Source organism: Aquarana catesbeiana, linkage group LG05, assembly GCF_042186555.1.
Source record: "Aquarana catesbeiana isolate 2022-GZ linkage group LG05, ASM4218655v1, whole genome shotgun sequence".
Classification (NCBI taxonomy): domain Eukaryota; kingdom Metazoa; phylum Chordata; class Amphibia; order Anura; family Ranidae; genus Aquarana; species Aquarana catesbeiana.
The window spans coordinates 29,748,175-29,769,936 of record NC_133328.1 but is presented as its reverse complement, the minus strand read 5'-3'; the positions used below and the strand labels follow the sequence as shown (position 1 = coordinate 29,769,936).

The window sequence follows — 21,762 nt, the reverse complement described above, 5'->3', positions numbered from 1 at the left end:
GCGGACTTTTTGACCGGACTCGAGTTTGACGGATAGATTTAAAACATGTTTCAAATCTAAGTCCGTCCAACTTTTGAGAAAACAAAGTCCGCTGGAGCCCACACACGATCGAATTGTCAGACGAAATCCCGTCCGCTGGGCAAAGTCTGCCGTAAAGTCCGCTCGTGTGTACGCGGCATAAGGAAAGGTTTAAGAACAAAAAAAAAAAGTGATGAATCACCGTAATGTTTGTTCATTTCAGTATTTACTCTAAAATGTATTTTCATTTTCCTCTTTTTTTTTTATCCTTACAAAGTTTTTATAATTGAGTTGTTGTATTCTCCTTGTGATGTAGTATAGAAGTAATTGGATTTTGCAGCTGATATTACAATTTCATATTTTACATCTGAATCGAATCGACCTTCAATGTTTCTGCTGCTTAAAATGCACATTGTACATACACAAAGCTGATTAAAGTTTTGCCATCTGGATTTTGTTTTCCCTCGTTGGAATGAGCTGGTCCGTGACCCTCACACGGAACAAGAGCATCAATGGCGTGTCTCTGGGCCACGCCATATTCCTCCATATTCTGCTCAGGAACAATTACAGAAATTCCATAAATGCATCCATCATCTTCCCACAAAGACTCAGAATTCAGATGAGAAATAATGAAACTTATTAACCTTGTGGAAGTAGATGTAGCCCTGGGTGAGCTCATCAGAGCCTTCGCCAGAGAATATAACCACGCTGTCCGTTTTCTTCCGAATATACTTGGAAACCAGATACATTCCTGCAACAAATACAAATAATGTGTGTTACGTTATTCTCAGATGGTGTATTATAAGCCCTAACTGAATGATATTTAGTTTGCTAAAGCACTTTGTGCCGTGAACAATTGCATTGCTTTTAATAAAATAGCTGTTTTCTTCTTTTGTTTTATATCAGTTCTGCTGGTCTCCTGCTACTTTTTTTTGCAGCAACTTGCTGTCTATAAGCACTACAACGAAGGCTGCATGGCATTTCTCATGGTGAGTTTGTGGGAAGGTACTAGTTAACCTCTTTACCAATTCTGCCTCTGAAGATTTGGCTGCTGAATGGCCGGGCCATTTTTTGCGATTCGGCACTGCATCGCTAACTGACAATTGCGCGGTCGTGCGATGCTGAACTCAAACAAAGTTAACGTTCTTTTTTTCTCACAAATAGAGTTTGGTGGTATTGTGCGTTTTGTTTTTTGTTTTTTTGCGCAATAAACAAAGAAAGAGAGACTATTTTGAAAAAAACACAATATTTTGTCCTTTTTGCTATAATAAATATCCATTTTTTTTTTTTTTAAAAGAACAATTTTTTCTCAGTTTAGGCCGATATGTATTCTTCTACATATTTTTGGTAAAAAAAAAAAAAAAAAAAGAAAAATTGCAATAAGCGTTTATTGATTGGTTTGCGCAAAAGTTATAGTGTGTACAAAATAGGGGATATATTTGTATTGATATATTTATAGCATTTTTATAATTTATTTTTTTACTAGTAATGTCGGCGATCATGACTGCGACATTATGGCGGACACATCGGACAATTTTGACGCATTTTTGGGACCATTGACATTTATACAGCGATCAGTGCTATAAAAATGCATTGATTACTGTAAAAATGTCACTGACAGTGAAGGGGTTAACACTAGGGGGCAATCAAGGGGTTAATTGTGTTCCCTGGGAGGTGATTCTAACTGAAGGGGGAGGGGACTGACTAGAGGAAGTGACGGATCGTGGTTCCTAGCTAATAGGAACACACGATCTGTCACTCCTCTCAGAACAGACCAAGGATTTGTGTGTTTACACACACACACTTCTGTGTTCTATCCCTCATGCTCGCGATTGCTCGTGGCCGGCAGTCATCACAACCATGGGCCACGAGCATTGGCACCCCCGTGGTGCAGCGGGCACGTGCCTGCTATCCTGATCCCGCGAGCCGACGTATAGCTACGTAAAATGACGGCGGCTGGTGGGCAAGCAGTTAAGGACCAGCCACTGCAGTTGTACTGTGGCAATGTGGCTGGTTCCCGCGAATCGCCATCATTGTACGTCGGCTCGTACATGGTGATTTGTGGGAGTGCACACACGCCCAGTGGCCAACGGGGGAGCCAAGCTGCGGGTGGGGTGGACTCGATGTCCGAGATTGTTCCCCACAGTGACAGAACGGGGATCTGCCTCCGTTCTGACAGGGAAGATCACACAGATCCTGTCTTTCTGCTATGCAAGAAGACGGATCTGTGTGTTTCCCGAGTCACGCAGTCCCCCATACAGTTAGTAAACACACAGTGAGGGAACACATTTAACCCCTTGATCACCCCTAGTGTTAATCCCTTCCCTGCCAGTGTCATTAGTACAATAACAGTGCTTCTTTTTACCACTGATTACTTTCATAACGTCACTTGTTCCCAAAAAAAGTGTCTAAAATGTCAGTTAGGTGTCTGATCTGTCCGCCGCAATGTCACAGTCCCGCTAAAAAATTACTGATCACCTCCATTCCTAGTAGAAAAAAAAAAAAATGGTAAAAATGCCATAAATCTATTCTCTATTTTGTAGATGCTATAACTTTTGTGCAAACCAATCAATATACACTTATTGCAATTTTTTTTACCAAAAATACATAGAAGAATACATATCGGTCTAAACTAATGAAGACTTTTTTTTTTTTGTTTTTTTTTTTCAAAATTGTCGCTATTTCTTGTTTATAGCGCAAAAAATAAAAACCGCAGAGGTGATCGAATACCACCAAAAGTAAGATCTATTTGCGGGAGAAAAAGGACATCAATTTTGTTTGGGTACGTCGTCGCACGACCGCGCAATTGTCACTTAAAGCGACGCAGTGCCATATCGCAAAAAATGGCCTGGTCATTAAGGGGGAAAATCTTCCGGTCCTTAAGTAGTTAAAGTTGCCCCAGCCGCAAAGTCGAGAGTTAATTGTGTTCCCAGGTTTTCTTTTGGTGGGCTTCAATGTGTCCAACCCACTGGTTTTGTGTGATATAAAAAGGAACAAGGGGTTGAAGCCCGGGGGCGAACATAGGAAAAACCTAGGGTTTATCGTACTGCCGTTCTACCGGAGTCTTGAAATCCAGTTCCCACTGCTCAGGAGGATCACTGGGGCTTGTAGTACCTCTTGATAATGCCAACTATGGACTTTGCCATAGATGGATTTGCCCTCTGCAGGTATGCTGGGGCAGCCACAAGCCTGAGTTAGATCAGACTTGTCCTGACACCCCTCCCCCTGCACAGCCTTTTGCTGGGAAGATCAGTGTGCTGCTGTTTCTCCTCCCCCAGCTCTTATGCAACTGAGAACAGTGGGAATGTGATCACTTATAAAAAAAAGGGGAGAAAAGGTATTTAAAATGTTTTTTTTATATCTATACCCAAATGTTTTACCTTTCATTTCTCTTTTAAACTGAATGGGTTGTTTTACAAGGTGAGAGTTTACAATCACTTTACGTCCCAGTGTTTTTTTGTTTTATTTTTTTAACCGCTTGCCGACCAGCCGCCGTCATTATACTGGTGCAGGTCGGCACGATCCCGCGAGCCATTGTAGCTATACGTCGGCTCGCGGGATCGGATAGCAGGCACGCGCCCGCTACACTGCGGGAGTGCCGATGCTCGTGGCCGATGGTCGCGATGACCGCCAGCCACGAGCGATCGCGGGCACGAGAGGCAGAACAGGGATGTGTGTGTATAAACACACACATCCCTGTTCTGTGAGGAGAGACAGATCGCAAGTTCCTAATAGCTAGGAATCACGATCTGTCATTTTCTCTGGGTCAGTCCCCTCCCCCTACAGTTAGAAACATACATAGGGAACACAGATAACCCCTTGATTGCCCCCTAGTGTTAACCCCTTCCCTGCCAGTGACATTTTTACAGTAATCAATGCATTTTTATAGCACTGATCACTGTATAAATGCCAATGGTCCCAAAAATGTGTCAAAAGTGTCCCATGTGTCCGTCATAATGTCGCAGTCCCGATAAAAATTGCAGATCGCCGCCATTACTAGTAAAAAAATAATAATAATAAATATGCTATAAATATATCCCCTATTTTGTAGACGGTATAACTTTTGCGTAAACCAATCAATATATGCTTATTGTGATTTTTTTTTTTACCAAAAATATATAGAAGAATACATATCTGCCTAAACTGAGAAAAAAATTTCTTTTTTAAAAAAAAAAAAAAATGGGTATATTTATTATAGCAAAAAGTACAAAATATTGTGGGTTTTTTTTTCAAAACTGTTGCCCTTTTTTGTTTATAGCGCAAAAAATAAAAACCGCAGAGGCGACCAAATACCACCAAAAGAAAGCTCTGTTTGTGTGAAAAAAAGGACGTCAATTTTGTCTGGGTGCAGCGTCGCACGACCGCACAATTGTCAGTTAAAGCGGCGCAGTCGCAAAAAATGGCCTGGTCATTCAGCAGCCAAATCTTCTGGGGCTGAAGTGGTTAAAATACAATAGACCCCCCAAACCATAATAGTTTCAATCTAACTATAAAACGCCCTTCCTTCCAGAAAATGTCGTGCAAACAACGTTCTGTCTAATCTTAATATTTTCCAGTAACATACAATCGATTTATTCCTTTCATTTAGCGGACACTTTGGTCTTTGTAGTATTTTGGAGCCATAATAAAACATAATTATGTGAATGTTGTCTGTTCCTTGTCAAATATTTTATATTCCTTCAATAGTAAAAAAAAAAGGCTAAAAGTGAAATCTAAAAAGCAGCTTGTGCCATGTCGGAGCCTCGGCACAATGAAGAATCAAAAGATTCCCCTCTTCAAAGAAGTACGCACATTACTGCCCAAATGAGAAAGAATGTCATTATCTCAGACAATGCTGGGAATTACAGAGGGCCGGATTGCTCCATTTATCCTCCTGGGTCAGAGCAGCCCGATCCAGGAAAGACACATCTAATTGAATAAAAGGCAATCTGTAAACCTTGAGGATTTCAAAGACCTGCGAAGATCCGGATCTTACCAACGGAGGCTCGTACTGTTGTGATGTCATAGGTCTCCAGAGAGAAGATGACCTCATCAACTGCTTGGATCCCCTCTTCTGCATCAAACATGACCTCGTGGTGCTCGCTTCCTATGTGATTGGCCACCTGAAAAGTATATAAGGGGTGAACATGGGCATAAGGGAGACACGGGCACAGGGCTTTTTTTTCAGTGGGAACGCAGCACCTCCACCACTGAATATATGTAATGGCAAGGGGTGCTGGGGTGTGCTGGAGAGTCTATTGATGCTGGCTGGTGGGGGATCTATTGTTCCTGGAGGGGATCTTTTTTTAATGGGGGAGGTCTAGTATTGTTGTTGGGGGAGGGGGGGCTTATGTTGCTAGTGGGGTCAGTTGTTGCTGAAGGGGATCTACTGTTGTGGGAGGGGTCTATTGTTGCTGGCTGTTTGGGGATCTATTGGTGGATGGAATCAATTTTTACGTGGCAGTCTATGGTTGCAGAGGAGGTTTATTGTTGTTGGTGGGGGAAACTATTTTCGTTGGTTGGGCTTATGTTGCTGGGGGATCAATTATTGATGGAAGGGATCTACTGTTGAGGGAGTGGTCTATTGTTGCCGACTACTGGAGATTTATTGTTACTGGAGTCTACTGTTGCTGGGGGAACCTATAATTGCTGGGAAGGGTCTATTGTTGCTGGGGGAATCCATTGTTGCTGGGGGAATCCATTGTTGCTGGGGGGAATCCATTGTTGCTGGGGGGAATCCATTGTTGCTGGGGGGAATCCATTGTTGCTGGGGGGAATCCATTGTTGCTGGGGGGAATCCATTGTTGCTGGGGGGAATCCATTGTTGCTGGGGGGAATCCATTGTTGCTGGGGGGATCCATTGTTGCTGGGGGAATCCATTGTCGCTGGGAAGGGTCTATTGTCGCTGGGAAGGGTCTATTGTCGCTGGGAAGGGTCTATTGTAGCTGGGGGAATCTATTATTGCTAGAAAGGGTCTATTGTTGCTAGAAAGGGTCTATTGTTGCTAGGTGAATCTATTGTCGCTGGGAAGGGTCTATTGTCGCTGGGAAGGGTCTATTGTAGCTGGGAAGGGTCTATTGTTGCTAGAAAGGGTCTATTGTTGCTAGAAAGGGTCTATTGTTGCTAGGTGAATCTATTGCTGCTGGGAAGGGTCTATTGTTGCTGGGAAGGGTCTATTGTTGCTGGGAAGGGTCTATTGTTGCTGGGAAGGGTCTATTGTTGCTGGGGGAATCTATTGCTGCTAGGAAGGGTCTATTGTTTCTAGGGGAATCAATTGTTGCTGGGGGGGGGGGGGTCTGTTGCTGCTGGATATCTACCATACTGTTTTTCTTGATATTACAAATTCCATACAAATTACTTATCAACACAAAATATCCAACAACAAGAAAATAGACCTGACAAATAATGCTAAAGAATGGACCACACACAGCTCATTTACTTTGTATTCGATGCCCAACTGATCTCTCTGCTTAAATTAGCTAAACACATTCCGGGTGCACCAGAATAAAGGCATGCTCCCACCAAAAAAATGAAAAAAGTGAAAGTAAAATTATTTAAAGCCCCACCCTCACAAATGCACGTAAATGTGCACCTCCGGGGTGTGCCTTAGGAAAACAGTGATTGCACCAGTGGCGGCTTGTCCATTAGGGGCGCCACCCTCTTTATCCACGGCCGCCACATCCTAATTGATGCTCTATGAACCACGGCCGCTACCCCCTATTCATGCGTCTGGCCCCTTTCAGTACGCCAGGTGCATGAATTACAGCGGCGGGGGGGGGGGGCTGTTTGAAGCACCTGATTAAAGACATAGGCTCTAATAGGCTTCAAAACAGGGATGGCTCATAGCGCAGAGCATTGCGCCATGAGCCCACCCACTTGTTACAACAGCGAATGAGTATTCGCTGTTGCAACACTGATCCTCCTACCAGGCAATTGGGAAGCAGGTCTGATACCCGTCACCCGATTGGCTGAAAAGACAGGCGATCCTATTGGATGCCTAGGAGGAGGGGAGGAGACGCACAGCGGAAGCAAGGAGGAGAAGCCGATGCACACCGCAGCCTGATGTTCGCCGATGCCCCGATCCCTGCCACTGCCCGATGTGCCCGCTGCCTAGTTGTGATGTCGGTGGACTGGCAGACAGCAAAGGAAGAGGGGGGCTTTGAGGTGTCGCAGGGGGGTGGTTGTTTTCACCCCCCCAAACAAAAAACCACCAGTCACCACTGGATTGAACTACGCATATTAGGTTTTACCGCACACGCTACAGTGAGGGCAATGATTGTAGGGCCATCATTCATTGTCAACTCCAAACTGATGACCTGTAAAGGCTTTTATGGAAAATTTGTTACCAACAGAACTTTGTCACCATTGCACAAGCACACAAAAGTTTAAGATTTTACATGTTTGTTAACTACTCATCGCAACCCCATCTTTTACATTTTACCAACAGCCTGGTGACATATTGTGCTTGTGTGCCCTAAAGTTAACTTTAGGATATTTTTACTGCAAATAAGGGTTTTATAAACTTTTGTGCTAATATTGTATTATATATAAAAAAAAATTGCAACTACCTAAAGTGATATTAAAGGCTTTTTTTTTTTTTATAATAAAAAACATATACGTACCTGCTCTGTGCAGTTGTTTTGCCCCAATCCTCTTCTTCTCGGGTCCCTCGCCAGTGCTCTTGGCCCAGCCCTCCTGCAGGGGGGCACCCAAGCTGGCTCATTCCTGAGCCACTGCTATGTGCGTCCATTCACACACACAGCTACAGCTCAGCCCAGCCCCCTCTCTTTCCTCATTGGCTCCTGCTGCTGTCTCTGCCAATGAGAAGGGAGAGTTCCGAGAGAGCCAAGGCTCTTGTGCTCATCACTGGATTTAGATGGGGCTCAACTAAGTATTGGGGGGGGGCTGCTGCACAGTGGAGGTTTTTTACAGTATCTTCGTGCATAGAATGCATGAAGGTAAAACACCATGAGCCTTTAGACCGAGTCACTTGAAGAATAGGTTCAGGTTCACTTTAAAATACAGTTCAAGTTTTTGAAAATCGTTCCTTGATGTATGAAGAAACATTCAGGAAGTATCCAGTTTACTATTTTTTTATTCTGGAAGATCCATCTGCAGCATGTACAATATGTAACCAGTTGCCAGGGTGAGTTCTGCCACCTTGTGGTAACATGCAGCACAGCATTTTTAAAACTTTTTTTTTAATTTCAGGTACAGTAAAATCCTGGATTGGGAGCATAATTCGTTCCGGAAACATGCTTGTAATCCAAAGCACTTGTATATCAAAGCGAATTTCCCCAAAAGTAATAATGAAAACTCCAATGATACATTACACAATCCGTTCCACAACCATTTATTCATAAGTCCTTCCGTTTGTAGTCCATATAAAAAGATTATAGCAGTGTAATCAGGTTGTGTAACCATAAAATGTCCATCCACAAATGGAAGCCTCCACAAGGGGATTAGAAGCAAAATCCAGCAGGAGCTCCAGAGTATAAAAGAGAAGAGAGGAGCCTCTAAGTGTAGCAATATGGTTACATTTAATGAAGGTTCAACATTTAGCGACTCACATGGTTGATGTTTAAACAGGCACATCCACATAGACCATCCTCCGCACCGCCGGCTCTCACCGCTGTCAGTCTGCAACCGTGACCCGGAAGACTATCCTGCAGTAGAGCGATCTGAAAGCGAGGCTTGAACAGTGGAAGGGATAATGTTGATGGAGGTGCAGAGGATGCTCTGTGGACAGCTTTACCTCAGATTCCTGCATATTTAGATGTGCCCGTTTTAATCAACAACCATGTGACTTGCTAAATGTTGTACCTTCATTAAATGTAACTATATTGCTACACATGGTCGTGATGACCGCTGGCCACGAGCATTGGCACCCCCTCAGTGCAGCGGGCACGCGCGTGCCTGCTATCCCGCTTAAAGGAGCCGACGTATAGCTACAACGGCTCGCAGGATCGTGCCGACCTGCTGCAGTATAATGACGGCAGCTGATCGGAAAACGGTTAATGTAGCAACCTCCTAGAGTAGTGTAGGCTGTTAGGTAGATTTAGTTAACTCCTCTGTAATTAGTGAAGCAGAGGTTCATTATTAAGGCCTGCTAAATGTCTCACAGGCTGCTGCTTTGATTACTTCCTCCTGTATTCTAGAGAATTCTACAATTATAGTGGGAGGAAGAACAGAGTAAGCAGCCTGAATATTTATGAGACTCCAGCCAATCCCTGGGAAGGTGTGCCCAGAAGGTGGAGGAAGTGCTCATAAATAGTCTGGGGGCCTGAGGCAGGAGGTGCAGATTTCCTGGGTCCAGTCCTGCTGGAGGAGACCCGTGTGCAAGGGCTCTGTCCCTGAGACAGGATTTGCTGACAGGTGTCATCTAGAAAACATCAAGGTCCCAACTGAGGCTTCAGCTGGGGGGCCTATTCGCTAATGTTTAGATCTGGAGATTGTTTGGGTCTGGAGAAGCTCACTGGAGAGTACGAGGGGGAAGTTGGGGGAAAGGTGTCCAACTGTCCTATGGTAGTGTGAGTCTACATCTTCCTCGCTGGAGAGTACCCAGGGGATATTGGAAGGAGGCAACTGACGATCCTGTGGCCATGTGAGTAAATGACCCCTTGCTGAAAAAGTTAGTGACTGTGTGCACTTTTTTTGGTCCTTTGGGAAGTCCTAGTCACCTGTCAACATTAGAGACTCTGTGGGACATTTTTGCCTAGCTCAGCAAGCTACAGAAGAGTCCTCAAGCGTTAAGTTCTTAAAGTGATATTAAACCTTATGGGTTTTTTTTAATGAAAATAACAAACATGTTATACTTACCTGCTCTGTGCAATGCTTTTGCACAGAGCAGCCCTGATCCTCTTCTTCTGTGGTCCCCCGTCGGCGCCACTTTCCATGGGGGGCACCCATGCATGCTCGCTCCTGAGCCCTGCTGCTGCGTCCATTGGCACAGACAGCGTGACTCGACTCGGCTCTGCCCCCCGCCCCTATGTTACAGCATTTGATTGACAGAAGCGGGAGCCAATGGCTCCTCCTGTTATCAATTTACCCAATGAGGAAGGAGACAGTGGCAGGAGCCGCTGCTCTTGTGCACATCTCTGATTCGGATCGGGCTCAGGTAGGAAAAAGGGGGGGGGCTGGGGGGAAGCTGCAGCACAGAAGGTTTTTTCACTTTAAGGCATAGAACGAATGAAGGTGAAAAACCTTAAAGTGGTTGTAAAGTCAGAAGGCTTTCTATCTTAATGCATTCTATGCATTAAGATAAAAAGCCTTCTGTGTGTAGCAGCCCCCCTAATACTTACCTGAGCCCCATCTCTATCCAACGATATCCACGAGTCCCTCACCCGTCTCGGGACTCTCCCTCCTGATTGCCTGAGACACAGCAGCGGCGCCATTGGATACCGATGCTGTCAAAGTCAATCAGCCAATGAGGAGAGAAAGGGGGCGGGCCAGGTCGCGGCGCCATGTCTGAATGGACACAGGGAGCTGTGACTCGGCTGGGGTGCCCCCATAGCAAGCTGCTTGCTTTGGGGGCACTCACCAGGAGGGAGGGGCCAGGAGAGCAGAAGAGGGACCCGAGAAGAGGAGGATCTGGGCTGCTCTGTGCAAAACCAACTGCAGAGAGCAGGTACGTATAACATGTTTGTTTTTTTTGTTTTTTTTTTAAATGAGACTTTACAATCACTTTAAGGCTTTAGAATCACTTTAAGTTCTAGGGTATCCCATGCTACCTTACCCCATCCAAGATCTATGTTCCAATAAAACCCTAAAAAAAAAAAAAAAAGCACCCCTAGACTGATCATTTGAGCAAGCAGAAGAGTGAAGAAAATGGTGTGCGCCTGGCTGTGTGCCCTAACTGGGGGAATAGGGCTAAGTTCACCAGCAGGTCTTGCGAGGATGCTCTAGATTAAAAAGGGATCTACAAGTGTACATAATTGGAACCGCACAAATATCTATTAGTCACGATGAAATAAAAAAATATTCAAACTAAAAAGAGTGTGAAGTGGTGACAGGGTCATGAATCTAAAGTTTGCGGTTTTAGTGTGTAATTGTATTACAGGAATAGCACCTTACCTTCCTGGCAGCCTTTAGGTCAGGGCTATCCTCCATGCCGATGGCAAAGGTTTGCAGAGAATAAGGCAGATTGCGTTCCTTCATTAATTTGAGCAGAGTGGCTGCAACCAAACTGGAGTCCAGACCGCCTGGGAAAGACACAGACAAGTGCTTGAACAAGGTAATGCTGGTGGGTGTTCCCAACTCCACCCACTCAACTGAGCTCCCATGTTTAATTCCACAAAGGGATATTAGTCCACCATGATGATGATGACCATGGAAGATCCTTGGCCTGGAACTCACTGCCATGGCCAAGAGGTATGAGATGCCACAAGATAATTTAACCCACCAATAGCTGGCCCATCTATAATTTTAAAAAATTCAGTTTTGGATGGGCCAAAGTTTTAAAAAACGTTGGAAAATCTTTCTGCTACTTTTTTTTTTTCTACAAGCGCAAAAGTGTCCCATTCTATCCAATAAGAATCAGTTCAGTCCAGACTGGGAGATGAATTATTAAAAGAATATGAAAAATGGTTTCATCCAAAATCTGAAACATTGTGGGAGTATTATAAACGACCCCTAATCTCCGATGATAACTCCAACTTCACAAGATAAATGTCTAAGATGCATTAATGACATTTTCCAGGAAAACAAACTAAGTGAGCAGCCTAAAAATAGAGGAAAATTTATGAGCTTCATCTAAAAAAAATGTACCTGACAAAAGGCATCCGATTCTTCTGTGCGCCATTAAACGCTTCCTGACCGCATTTTCAAACAAAAGACAGATGTTCCTCTTCACTGTTTCTCGGTCCATTCCTAAAACAAAAATGTGTTTTTGTAAGTTTATTAACATTAATTGTTAGGCCTGGTTCACACCTATGCATTTTTTTTAGTGCTTTTTCAGTTTTGCAGAAACACATTACAGTCCATTTAACATGGTCTCCTATGGGTCACGTTCACATCTGTACATTTTATAGAAAGGGTCAGGGACTTTTTTTTCTGGTTCCATAGACTTCAATGTATCAAAAACGTGTATTGAAAAACACAAAATGCACCTGGAATATGCAAACTGCAACCTGCATGGGTGTGAACCTGTACTCCATTTACAATTTTTATTACCCAAAAAAGCTTCTTCTATGTGTAGCGCTGGTAGATTTTTAATCTACTGCTGATAGGTAAATGTAGTGGGTTATCTTGGTCATACATAGTCAGATTGCCTCTGTTCCAGCTCGGCTGAGTTGCATGTAATTTCAAACTGTGCCTGTGGGTGTCGTTGTTACTATGGGCCAGTGTTGGAAAGGCAACACATTGAAGTGTATAGATGCTCCTTTGTCCCGGAGATAACTCGGTGGAGGTGGTCCTCCGAGTTGCATTCTGGGAGAGGGTATTTATGGGACAGACGACATGTTCTAGGGGTTCGTTTCCGTCCCACCTGCTGGCCCTGGTGGCTGACAGCTATGCACTAAGAGTACTACCTCGTGGTCCTCCGATCGGGAGGCCCACATCGCTGCAGCGTGTGGGTGGGCCCAGAAGCCTGTCTGGGACCTACCACAGCGGCAGAGGAATGGTCCTGGGCTGTCTATCCTGAGAGAAGAAGCTGGACAACTGAGAAGATCCCAGGGGAGGACCCGTCATGGAAGGATCATGCAGAGTGCTGGTCTGGAGAGGGGCCTGGTGACTCGGTTGGAGGATGTATCCTAAAGTAATCTTACTGTATAGTACTGCCGGGTCGGCTTAAAGGTTCTAGTGCTGTATTTGCTGTTCATCGTAAACCATTACATCCTGTGGCAGAGGATCGTACGGGTTTCGTTCCAATCAAGTCTGTGGCAGAGACTTTTGTTCGTGCTACGTACTGGCTGCTAGGTTAGTGAGAGAAACCTATCCAGGCGGGCAAAGATTCAACTCTACAGAGAGAATATATTCATCTACAAGCTTTCAATTCCTAATGCTACACTAAGAAAATGTATTTGAGCTGTCCGGTGCCTACATCGTATGGTGATAAACTCAACGGGACCCTAGACCCGGTTTTGGTGAAATAGAGGTAACGAAGGTGACGGTAACAACCCACTTAAACCAGCAGCTCCACCGAGAGTTATTGCTACATATGCAACTCTCTGATTTAAAGTGGCGTTAAACACAAAAGCAAACATTTATGATATTGCATCTTACCAATTCTTAGATGTGATGGCTGTATTTGTTTTCTTTTTTAGTCTTTCTTCTATTTTCATCTGGTGATCCAGCCATTAACTATGTTGTTTTTCAAAAGAACAAGCTCTCCAGCAGAATGTATCAGTTACAGAGAGGAAACAAACCATTAAACACAAAAAGGGGTGCTTACAACGATCAGCATTTATTTATTCATGTAAATGCTTTATCCCAAAAGGAAAACAGCAGTTTGCTGTAACTGCTTATAAAGTGTGAGCTGGAGTTTGACTTCAATTTGTTAGTGCATCTAAATCTGCTAATAAATTTACCACTACCCTCCCCCCAGACTAAACTTCCATCCAAAAGGTGCTCCCTGTGCTCCTTCATCCAGAGTGGGGGCACTGTAATACAGGAGGTGTGTTACTGGTCAGATCACCAGATGAAAACAGAGGGAACATGAAGCTTAAAAAAAGAAAACCACATTTTAGTATTGGTAAGCTACAATATAATACATTTTTGGTTTTGGGTTTAATACTGCTTTAAGCTTCACCACCAGTGGCGGCTGGTGCTCCATTTTGGGGGCGGCAAACAAACTACTCGCCACCCCCCCATTCGGTCGGTTTATCGCCAAACCCTGCACTTACCTTACCCCATCTAGGTCGCTGGCCTGCGTCTCCTCCTCGGTGTCTCCTGCTCCGCGTCTCCTCCTCGGTGTCTCCTGCTCCGCGTCTCCTCCTCGGTGTCTCCTGCTCCGCGTCTCCTCCTCGGTGTCTCCTGCTCCGCGTCTCCTCCTCGGTGTCTCCTGCTCCGCGTCTCCTCCTCGGTGCCTCCTGCTCCGCGTCTCCTCCTCGGTGTCTCCTGCTCCGCGTCTCCTCCTCGGTGTCTCCTGCTCCGCGTCTCCTCCTCGGTGTCTCCTGCTCCGCGTCTCCTCCTCGGTGTCTCCTGCTCCGCGTCTCCTCCTCGGTGTCTCCTGCTCCGTGTCTCCTCCTCGGTGTCTCCTGCTCCGCGTCTCCTCCTCGATGTCTCCTGCTCCGCGTCTCCTCCTCGGTGTCTGCTGCTCCGCGTCTCCTCCTCGGTGTCTCCTGCTCAGCATCTCCTCCTCGGTGTCTCCTGCTCCACGTCTCCTCCTCGGTGTCTCCTGCTCCGCGTCTCCTCCTCGGTGTCTGCTGCTCCGCGTCTCCTCCTCGGTGTCTCCTGCTCAGCATCTCCTCCTCGGTGTCTCCTGCTCAGCGTCTCCTCCTCGGTGTCTCCTGCTCCGCGTCTCCTCCTCGGTGTCTCCTGCTCCGCGTCTCCTCCTCGGTGTCTCCTGCTCCGCGTCTCCTCCTCGGTGTCTCCTGCTCCGCGTCTCCTCCTCGGTGTCTCCTGCTCCGCGCCTGCTCCTCGGCAGCTTCCCCTGAGTCTCCTCCTCCTCGGTGGTCAATACAATCGCTTCTCCTCTTGGTCAATCGGGTCTCAATATCGAATATTAAACCTTCACCTTCAGGGGGGAGGGAGGAGCAGATACCTGTCTAATCCAGGTATTTGCTCCCACTTCCGGACATAGATAGCTGCAGTATCCGTGGATATCTGCGCCATGTCTAGCCCCTCCTCCCCCCCCCCCCGCTGTCTTCTGGGAGACACACAGGTCCCAGAAGAGAGCAGGGACCAGTGGGATCGTGCAGCGTGACTCGCGCATGCGCAGTAGGGAATCAGGCTGTGAAGCCGCAAGGCTTCACTTCCTGATTTCCATACCGAAGATGGCGGCGTCTCCACCCGAGAGCCGAGGGACAGATCGGCTTCGGGTGCCGACATCGCGGGCGCCCTAGACAGGTAAGTACCCATATTTTAAAAGTCAGCAGCTGCAGTATTTGTAGCTGCTGACTTTTAAAAAGAAAAAAATCAGCGGAACTCCGCTTTAATTTGCTATGGTCACACAACTGGGTGGGCTCAGGGAGCAGTGCTCTGAGCACCGAGCCCACCTTTTTTTGAAGGCCCAGGCTCTAATCATGTGCTTAAAAAAAACAAAAAACTTAGAAATCCATGTGTCCAGCGCCCTTGCATGTAGATTAGGGGCCAGGCGCATGGATTAGGTGGGCGGTGCCCTTGCGCCCCGTATGGACGGGTCGCCACTGTTCACCACCCATCATCCCCTGTTCATTGATCGTCCCCCTACTGGAGTTCTACTGGAGACCAAGATCAGTTGCCATGTAATCAATTTATGCAGCAAAAGGTTCCTCCTCCCCCCTTATCAACATGCTAATGACATTTTCAAATAATACCTTTCTGTTTTCATTTTTCATTTCATTTTTCATTACAAAGTTTACAGAGTTGTTTTGGAGATACTGTTTAAAGTAGTTTTAAAGTAGATTTCTGACTTCCTAACCCCTCCTTAAAATGAACCTGAACTCAGAAAGTGAACATTTGATGTGTTCTAGGGAATTTCTTATTTATTAATTATTAATTGTACCTCTTTCATTGTAATTTAAAGTGTTACTAAACCCCGGACCCTGCATTCACTATATCTGATCTCCCACAGTACACAGAACATGGAAATGCAATTCTTTTTAGTAACTATAAACGACGAAATACTTTCTCATCCGCAGTATATAGCAGTCTTGTGACTTCTAATAATGTCTGGTTAAAGCTTATAGGAGGAGTTTTCATTCTGCTCTGATTGTCCTATGAGGCCGCAGGACCCCTGACCCTCTGTGTGGACAATGCTGATTGGCCCTGTGTCCATCACATGCACTCTCCCAAGAAAAAAAACTCTAGCCAATACACACCAAACTGAGCATGTGCAGAGTGTCCCCAGGGCTCTGTGTTATCTGGAGATGGATTGGGGACAGTGGAAGAAGGGGACGATCAGAGAAGACAGGCTCAAACAGCCTTTTTACACAATGCGCAGGATTAACCCCTTAGGTTCCACAGTGAGTATAACAAGCATGCTTTACTGCATATACAGTACAGACTGATTTTACTGTTGTGGGTTTAGTAGCACTTTAACCACTTGCCATCTAAACATTTTTTTACATACATATTAAAATCTGGATTTTTTTTTTGGGGGGGGGGGGGGGTAAAAAAAATGACAAACAGTATATACTTTGTGAAAGCAGAGGCCCTGGAGAATAAATGAGTGACTGTTGCATTTTTAATGTCGCCGATTATCAAATGCAAATTTTCAGAAAAAATTACACTTGTGGGAATTAAAAAAAACGAACAAACATCTATACTCACGTCCCTGCTGCAGCATCAGCTGACCCCGCAGGCGCTAAGCCTGAGAACTGAGTGATAACATGACTTTAGTTCTACTTTAAAGTGGTTGTAAACCTCAGACATGAAATAAGAGCAAAGCACATCCCTCTACTGTATAGTGTGTACTTGTCTCAGTCCAGAGCACTAAGGCTCGGTTCACACTGCAGCAACTTGGGATCCGGCTTTGGAGACCCCCAAGTCGCATGACATGTGAAATCCCATGTTAGTCAATGAGAGCTGTCTTAATTAGCACTACTAAAGTCGCTCCGACTTTAGAAAAGGTTCCTTCACTACTTCAAGGCGACTTCTATCCCACTTGTGCCCATAGACTTTAATAGAAGTCTCCTCCAAGTCGGATCCTCATCTATATTGATGTGATTTGGATCTGACATTACAGGAAGATTACCCGGGCATTCCCTGCTGTGTGGCCCCTCCCTCCAAAGTTGCATCAAAGTAGTACTCAAGTCGCACAAAATTGTCAGGAAGTCGCACCATAAGTCACACGGCTTTCAGGTCGCAGTAGTGTGAACCGAGCCTTGTGCCGCGTACACACGATCGGAAATGCTGCCAGCAAAAGACCGATGAGAGTTTTTCGTCAGAAAATGCGACCGTGTATATGCTCCATCGGTCTTTTGCTGGCGGAATTCCAGCCAGCAAAAGATTGAGAGCAGGTTCTCAGTTTTTCGGTTGGGAAAAAGTTCCTATCCGAAAATGCGATCGTCTGTGGCAATTCCGACGTGTAAAATCCCTACGCATGCTCGGAAACAATTCAACGCATGCTCGGAAGCATTGAACTTCATTTTCTCGTCATAGTGTTGTACGTCACCGCGTTCTTGATGGTTGAAAGTTCTGCAAACTTTTGCGTGACCCGTGTGTATGCAAGGCAAACTTGAGCGGAATCCCTTCGGAAAAGCCATCATATCTTTTTCCGACGAGAAAAATGATCGTGTGTACACGGCATTAGTGTCATTTCTATCTGCTGCTTCATTCCTCTGCTATCAGAATCACTTCTGACAAATTTTCCTGACACCAAGAGAAAAAATGTGACAGGAGGAGGGAGCTCCAGCTGATTGACAGCCTCAGCTCTGAAAAGGGAGGGGGGGGGGGGTTGTTGCTTCCTTCCTTCCAATCAGCTCTCAGAGCTTTCCTCACTGAGCTCTGCAGAGTGAAACTTCAGCTGTACGCCCCCTTTTTTCTGAACTCAGACAAGCTTTATAAATTCTGCACTTTGGATGGATGTAGAGAAGACTGCAGATAAAGAGGTACAACTTATGAAGGAGGATTTGTTTAATCTCTGTGTATCACCTGGGGCCTGTCTCTTCACTGGGTATATGTGAGGTTTTACAACCACTTTAACTATTTCAATCCTTATGCTGCTAGCATAAGTTAATAGATAGAAAGGCATAATATATTTACTTGTTTTAAACTTTTCTTCACATTTCTTCAGTTACTTTCGGGTTTCTGACCAAAATGGTGTCATACATCTCAGGGGACTTTCTCGGCTAGGCACACCTTCCTGCCTGCATTCCTGAGCTAAGGGCAGGTGGATTCCAGGAAGGGAATGCCACACGAATCATCTCCCCTTACTTAAGAGGGCCACAGATAAAAATGCTGGGGGGGGGGGGGTTCAAAGTGATTTCTCAACAAAACAAAGCATGGAGACATGGATGAATGGATTGATGGATGGATGGGGGAGTTTGCTTTAAATATGTAAAATGAATTAAATAGCATTTTTAGTTTGCGGAGCTTAGATACAGTTTAGTTCCGCTTTAAGGCCTAAATAGCTAAATGTAAAGTCCATCCCTCCAGGAAAAATATGGAGCTCTTTTAACAAGTACAAGGAATCTCGTCAAATCCAAGCTAAAGGACAAGTTAAAGAAAATACTTTTCTCAATTAAATTTTATAGACCATGAAGCTGGTCCTGAAAGAAATGTCCTAATTAAATGTTTATAGCTGAACACTGTACTGTTAAAATTGTCCTGCCGTGGAACATTGATATATAGCGATTACAGTCTATAAGACAAGAATATAAAGGAATAAAAACTCATACAATATCTCACAAAAGTAAGTACACCCCTCACATTTTTGTAAATATTTTATTATATCTTTTCATGTGACAACACTGAAGAAATGACACTTTGCTACAATGTAAAGTAGTGAGTGTACAGCTTGTATAACAGTGTCAATTTTCTGTCCCCTCAAAATAACTCAACACACAGCCATTAATGTCTAATCCGCTGGCAACAAAAGTGAGTACACCCCTAAGTGAAAATGTCCAAACTGGGCCCAATTAGCCATTTTCCCTCCCCGGTGTCATGTGACTCGTTAGTGTTACAAGGTCTCAGGTGTGAATGGAGAGCAGGTGTGTTAAATTTGGTGTTATCGCTCTCACTCTCTCATACTGGTCACTGGAAGTTCTACATGGCACCTCATGGCAAAGAACTCTCTGAGGATCGGAAAAAAAGAATTGTTGCTCTACATGAAGATGGCCTAGGCTATAAGAAGATTGCCAAGACCCTGAAACTGAGCTGCGGCACGGTGGCCAAGACCATACAGAGGTTTAACAGGACAGGTTCCACTCAGAACAGGCCTCACCATGGTCGACCAAAGAAGTTGAGTGCACGTGCTCAGCGTCATATCCAGAGGTTGTCTTTGGGAAATAGACGTATGAGTGCTGCCAGCATTGCTGCAGAGGTTGAAGGGGTGGGGGGCCAGCCTGTTAGTGCTCAGACCAGTGGTGTATTTAGGTTTTGTGCTGCCCTAGGCCTAACTCATGCACCCCCCTAATTTAAATACGACCCACCCCTTGCTGCCGAGGCCACACCCCTTCCCGTTTAAGACCCACCCTATCATCTGTAAACCACACCCCTTCCTCTTTAGGCTCATTTGGCACCTTTCAGGGGGGAGGGGGGAACAGGTACCTGTTTTTGACAGGTACCCTTCCTCACTCCCTGGAGACTGCGCTGCCCCCTCTGAAGTTCGGGCCCCCTCCTCCTTCCTCCACTGGGGCATTCAGAAAGTGCAAGGCGCTTTGCACACGTGCAGTAGTGAACCGTCCAGTTTCCCTTACCATGAATGATGGTGGCAAAACCCAAGAGCCAATCCAAAAATCGGCTGAGGTGTCGACATTGCGGGATCCCTGGACAGGTAAGTGTCCTAATATTAAAAGTCAGTAGCTACAGTATTTGTAGCTTCTGAGTTTTAATGTTTTCACGGGGTGGGGGTGGGACTCTTTAATGATTTGCATTGATTTCAGCATTGATGGAGCACTTTATTGCAATATCACGATCTGCATATTAATGCACTTTCACTAAATGTGGACTGTTTAAAAGGTTTGCATTGATTTTAGCATGCATGGAGCACTTTGCACATGCCAGTGGCGGCTGGTGCTCATAATTTTTGGGGGGGGGTGCAAACAAACTAAAAAATTCAGAAAAAAAAGACATCAATTGCAGCCTCACTGTGCCCCATCAAACGCAGCCACTGTGCCCACCAAACGCAGCCACTGTGCCCACCAAACGCAGCCACTGTGCCCACCAAACGCAGCCTCTGTGCCCACCAAACGCAGCCACTGTGCCATCAAACGCAGCTACTGTGCCCATCAATTGCAGCCACTGGGCCATCAAACGCAGCCACTGTGCCCACCAAACGCAGACACTGTGCCCCATCAAACGCAGCCACTGTGCCCCATCAAACGCAGCCATTGTGCTCCATCAAACGCAGCCACTGTGCCCACCAAACGCAGCCACTGTGCCCACCAAACGCAGCCACTGTGCCCATCAAACGCAGACACTGTGCCCATCAAACGCAGACACTGTGCCCAAACGCAGACACTGTGCCCAAACGCAGACACTGTGCCCATCAAACGCAGACACTGTGCCCATCAAACGCAGACACTGTGCCCAAACGCAGCCACTGTGCCCAAACGCAGCCACTGTGCCCATCAATTGCAGCCACTGTGCCATTAAACGCAGCCATTGTGCCCCATCAAACGCAGCCACTGTGCCCACCAAAAGCAGCCATTGTGCCCACCAAACGCAGTCACTGTGCCCTATCAATTGCAGCCACTGTGCCCTCAAACGCTGTCACTGTGCCCATCAAATGCCAACACTGTTCCCATAACACTGATATAATTTATTAAATAACTTTACCTGCTGTCCTCGGGGGTACCCTTGTGCCTCTCTCTCTCTCCTCCTGACGTCACTGCCAGACCCCGCCCCAGTGCCGAGGAGAAGAGTCAAGCAGTACGGAGGAGGGTAGGCGGAGCATAAGGCTCCACCTCTGCCAGTCACTGGCTGCTTATGGGGGTGGGAGTCACATGCCGCCACCCGCTTGAAAGTCCACCCACCCGTCTTTCCAATTCCCGGCTCCCGCGCCCGCCCCCCGCACACATGCAGCCCACGGCGGCCGCCTTGCTGTAGCGGCCAGCGCTGCTGTGTATAAGCGTGCTTGGCAGAGGGTGGAGTGGCGTGTGCTCTGCTAAGCACGCCCATACACATGCCCCTCCACCCTCTGCCAAGCACGCCCATACACAGCAGCGCCGCTACAGCAAGGCGGCCGCCGTGGGCCGCATGTGTGTGGAGGGCGGCCGTGGGAGCCGGGAATCGGGTGGGTGGGACTTTCTCTCATGCGGGGGGGGTGGCTTTTTTTGCCGTCCTCCGCAAAGTGCCGCCCTAGGCCTTGTCGGCCTAGGCCAAAACACAGCCCTGGCTCAGACCATACACTACACACTGCATCAAATTGGTCTGTATGGCTGTCGTCCCAGAAGAAAGCCTCTTCTAAAGATGATGTACAAGAAAGAACGCAAACAGTTTGCTGAGGACAAGCAGACTAAGGACATGGATTACTGGAACCATGTCCTGTGATCTGATGAGACCAAGATAAACGTATTTGTTTCAAATGGTGTCAAGCGTGTGTGGCGGCAACCAGGTGAGGAGTACAAAGACAAATGTGTCATGCCTACAGTCAAGCATGGTGGTGGGAGTGTCATGGTCTGGGGCTGCAGGAGTGCTGCCGGCACTGGGGAGCTACAGATCATTGAGGGAACCATGAATGCCAACATGTACTTTGACATACTGAAGCAGAGCATGATCCCCTCCCTTCAGAGACTGGGCTGCAGGGCAGTATTCCAACATGATAATCACCCCAAATACACCTCCAAGACGACCACTGCCTTGCTAAAGAAGCTCAGGGTAAAATTGATGGACTGGCCAAGCATGTCTTCAGACCTAAACCCTATTGAGCATCTGTAGGGTATCCTTAAATGGAAGTTGGAGAACACAAGGTCTCTAACATCCAAAACACACAGACTATGCGAACTGGAGGACCCAGATGCA

The 21,762-nt window shown here is 46.1% G+C and overlaps 1 protein-coding gene across 3 annotated transcripts in view; it reads right to left on the bottom strand.

Annotated features, from left to right (window-relative positions):
• The window catches only part of ASNS (asparagine synthetase (glutamine-hydrolyzing)), a 105,021-nt gene that overhangs the window by 23,740 nt on the left and 59,519 nt on the right, over positions 1-21,762 (bottom strand). For all 3 annotated transcript variants that reach the window (XM_073629555.1, XM_073629556.1, XM_073629557.1), the window contains exons 5-8: positions 11,764-11,865; positions 11,071-11,198; positions 4,994-5,120; positions 663-769 (exon numbers count right to left, since the gene is read on the bottom strand). In XM_073629555.1, coding sequence (XP_073485656.1) covers positions 663-769; positions 4,994-5,120; positions 11,071-11,198; positions 11,764-11,865 — 464 coding nt within the window. The remainder of the gene's footprint in view (positions 1-662; positions 770-4,993; positions 5,121-11,070; positions 11,199-11,763; positions 11,866-21,762) is intronic.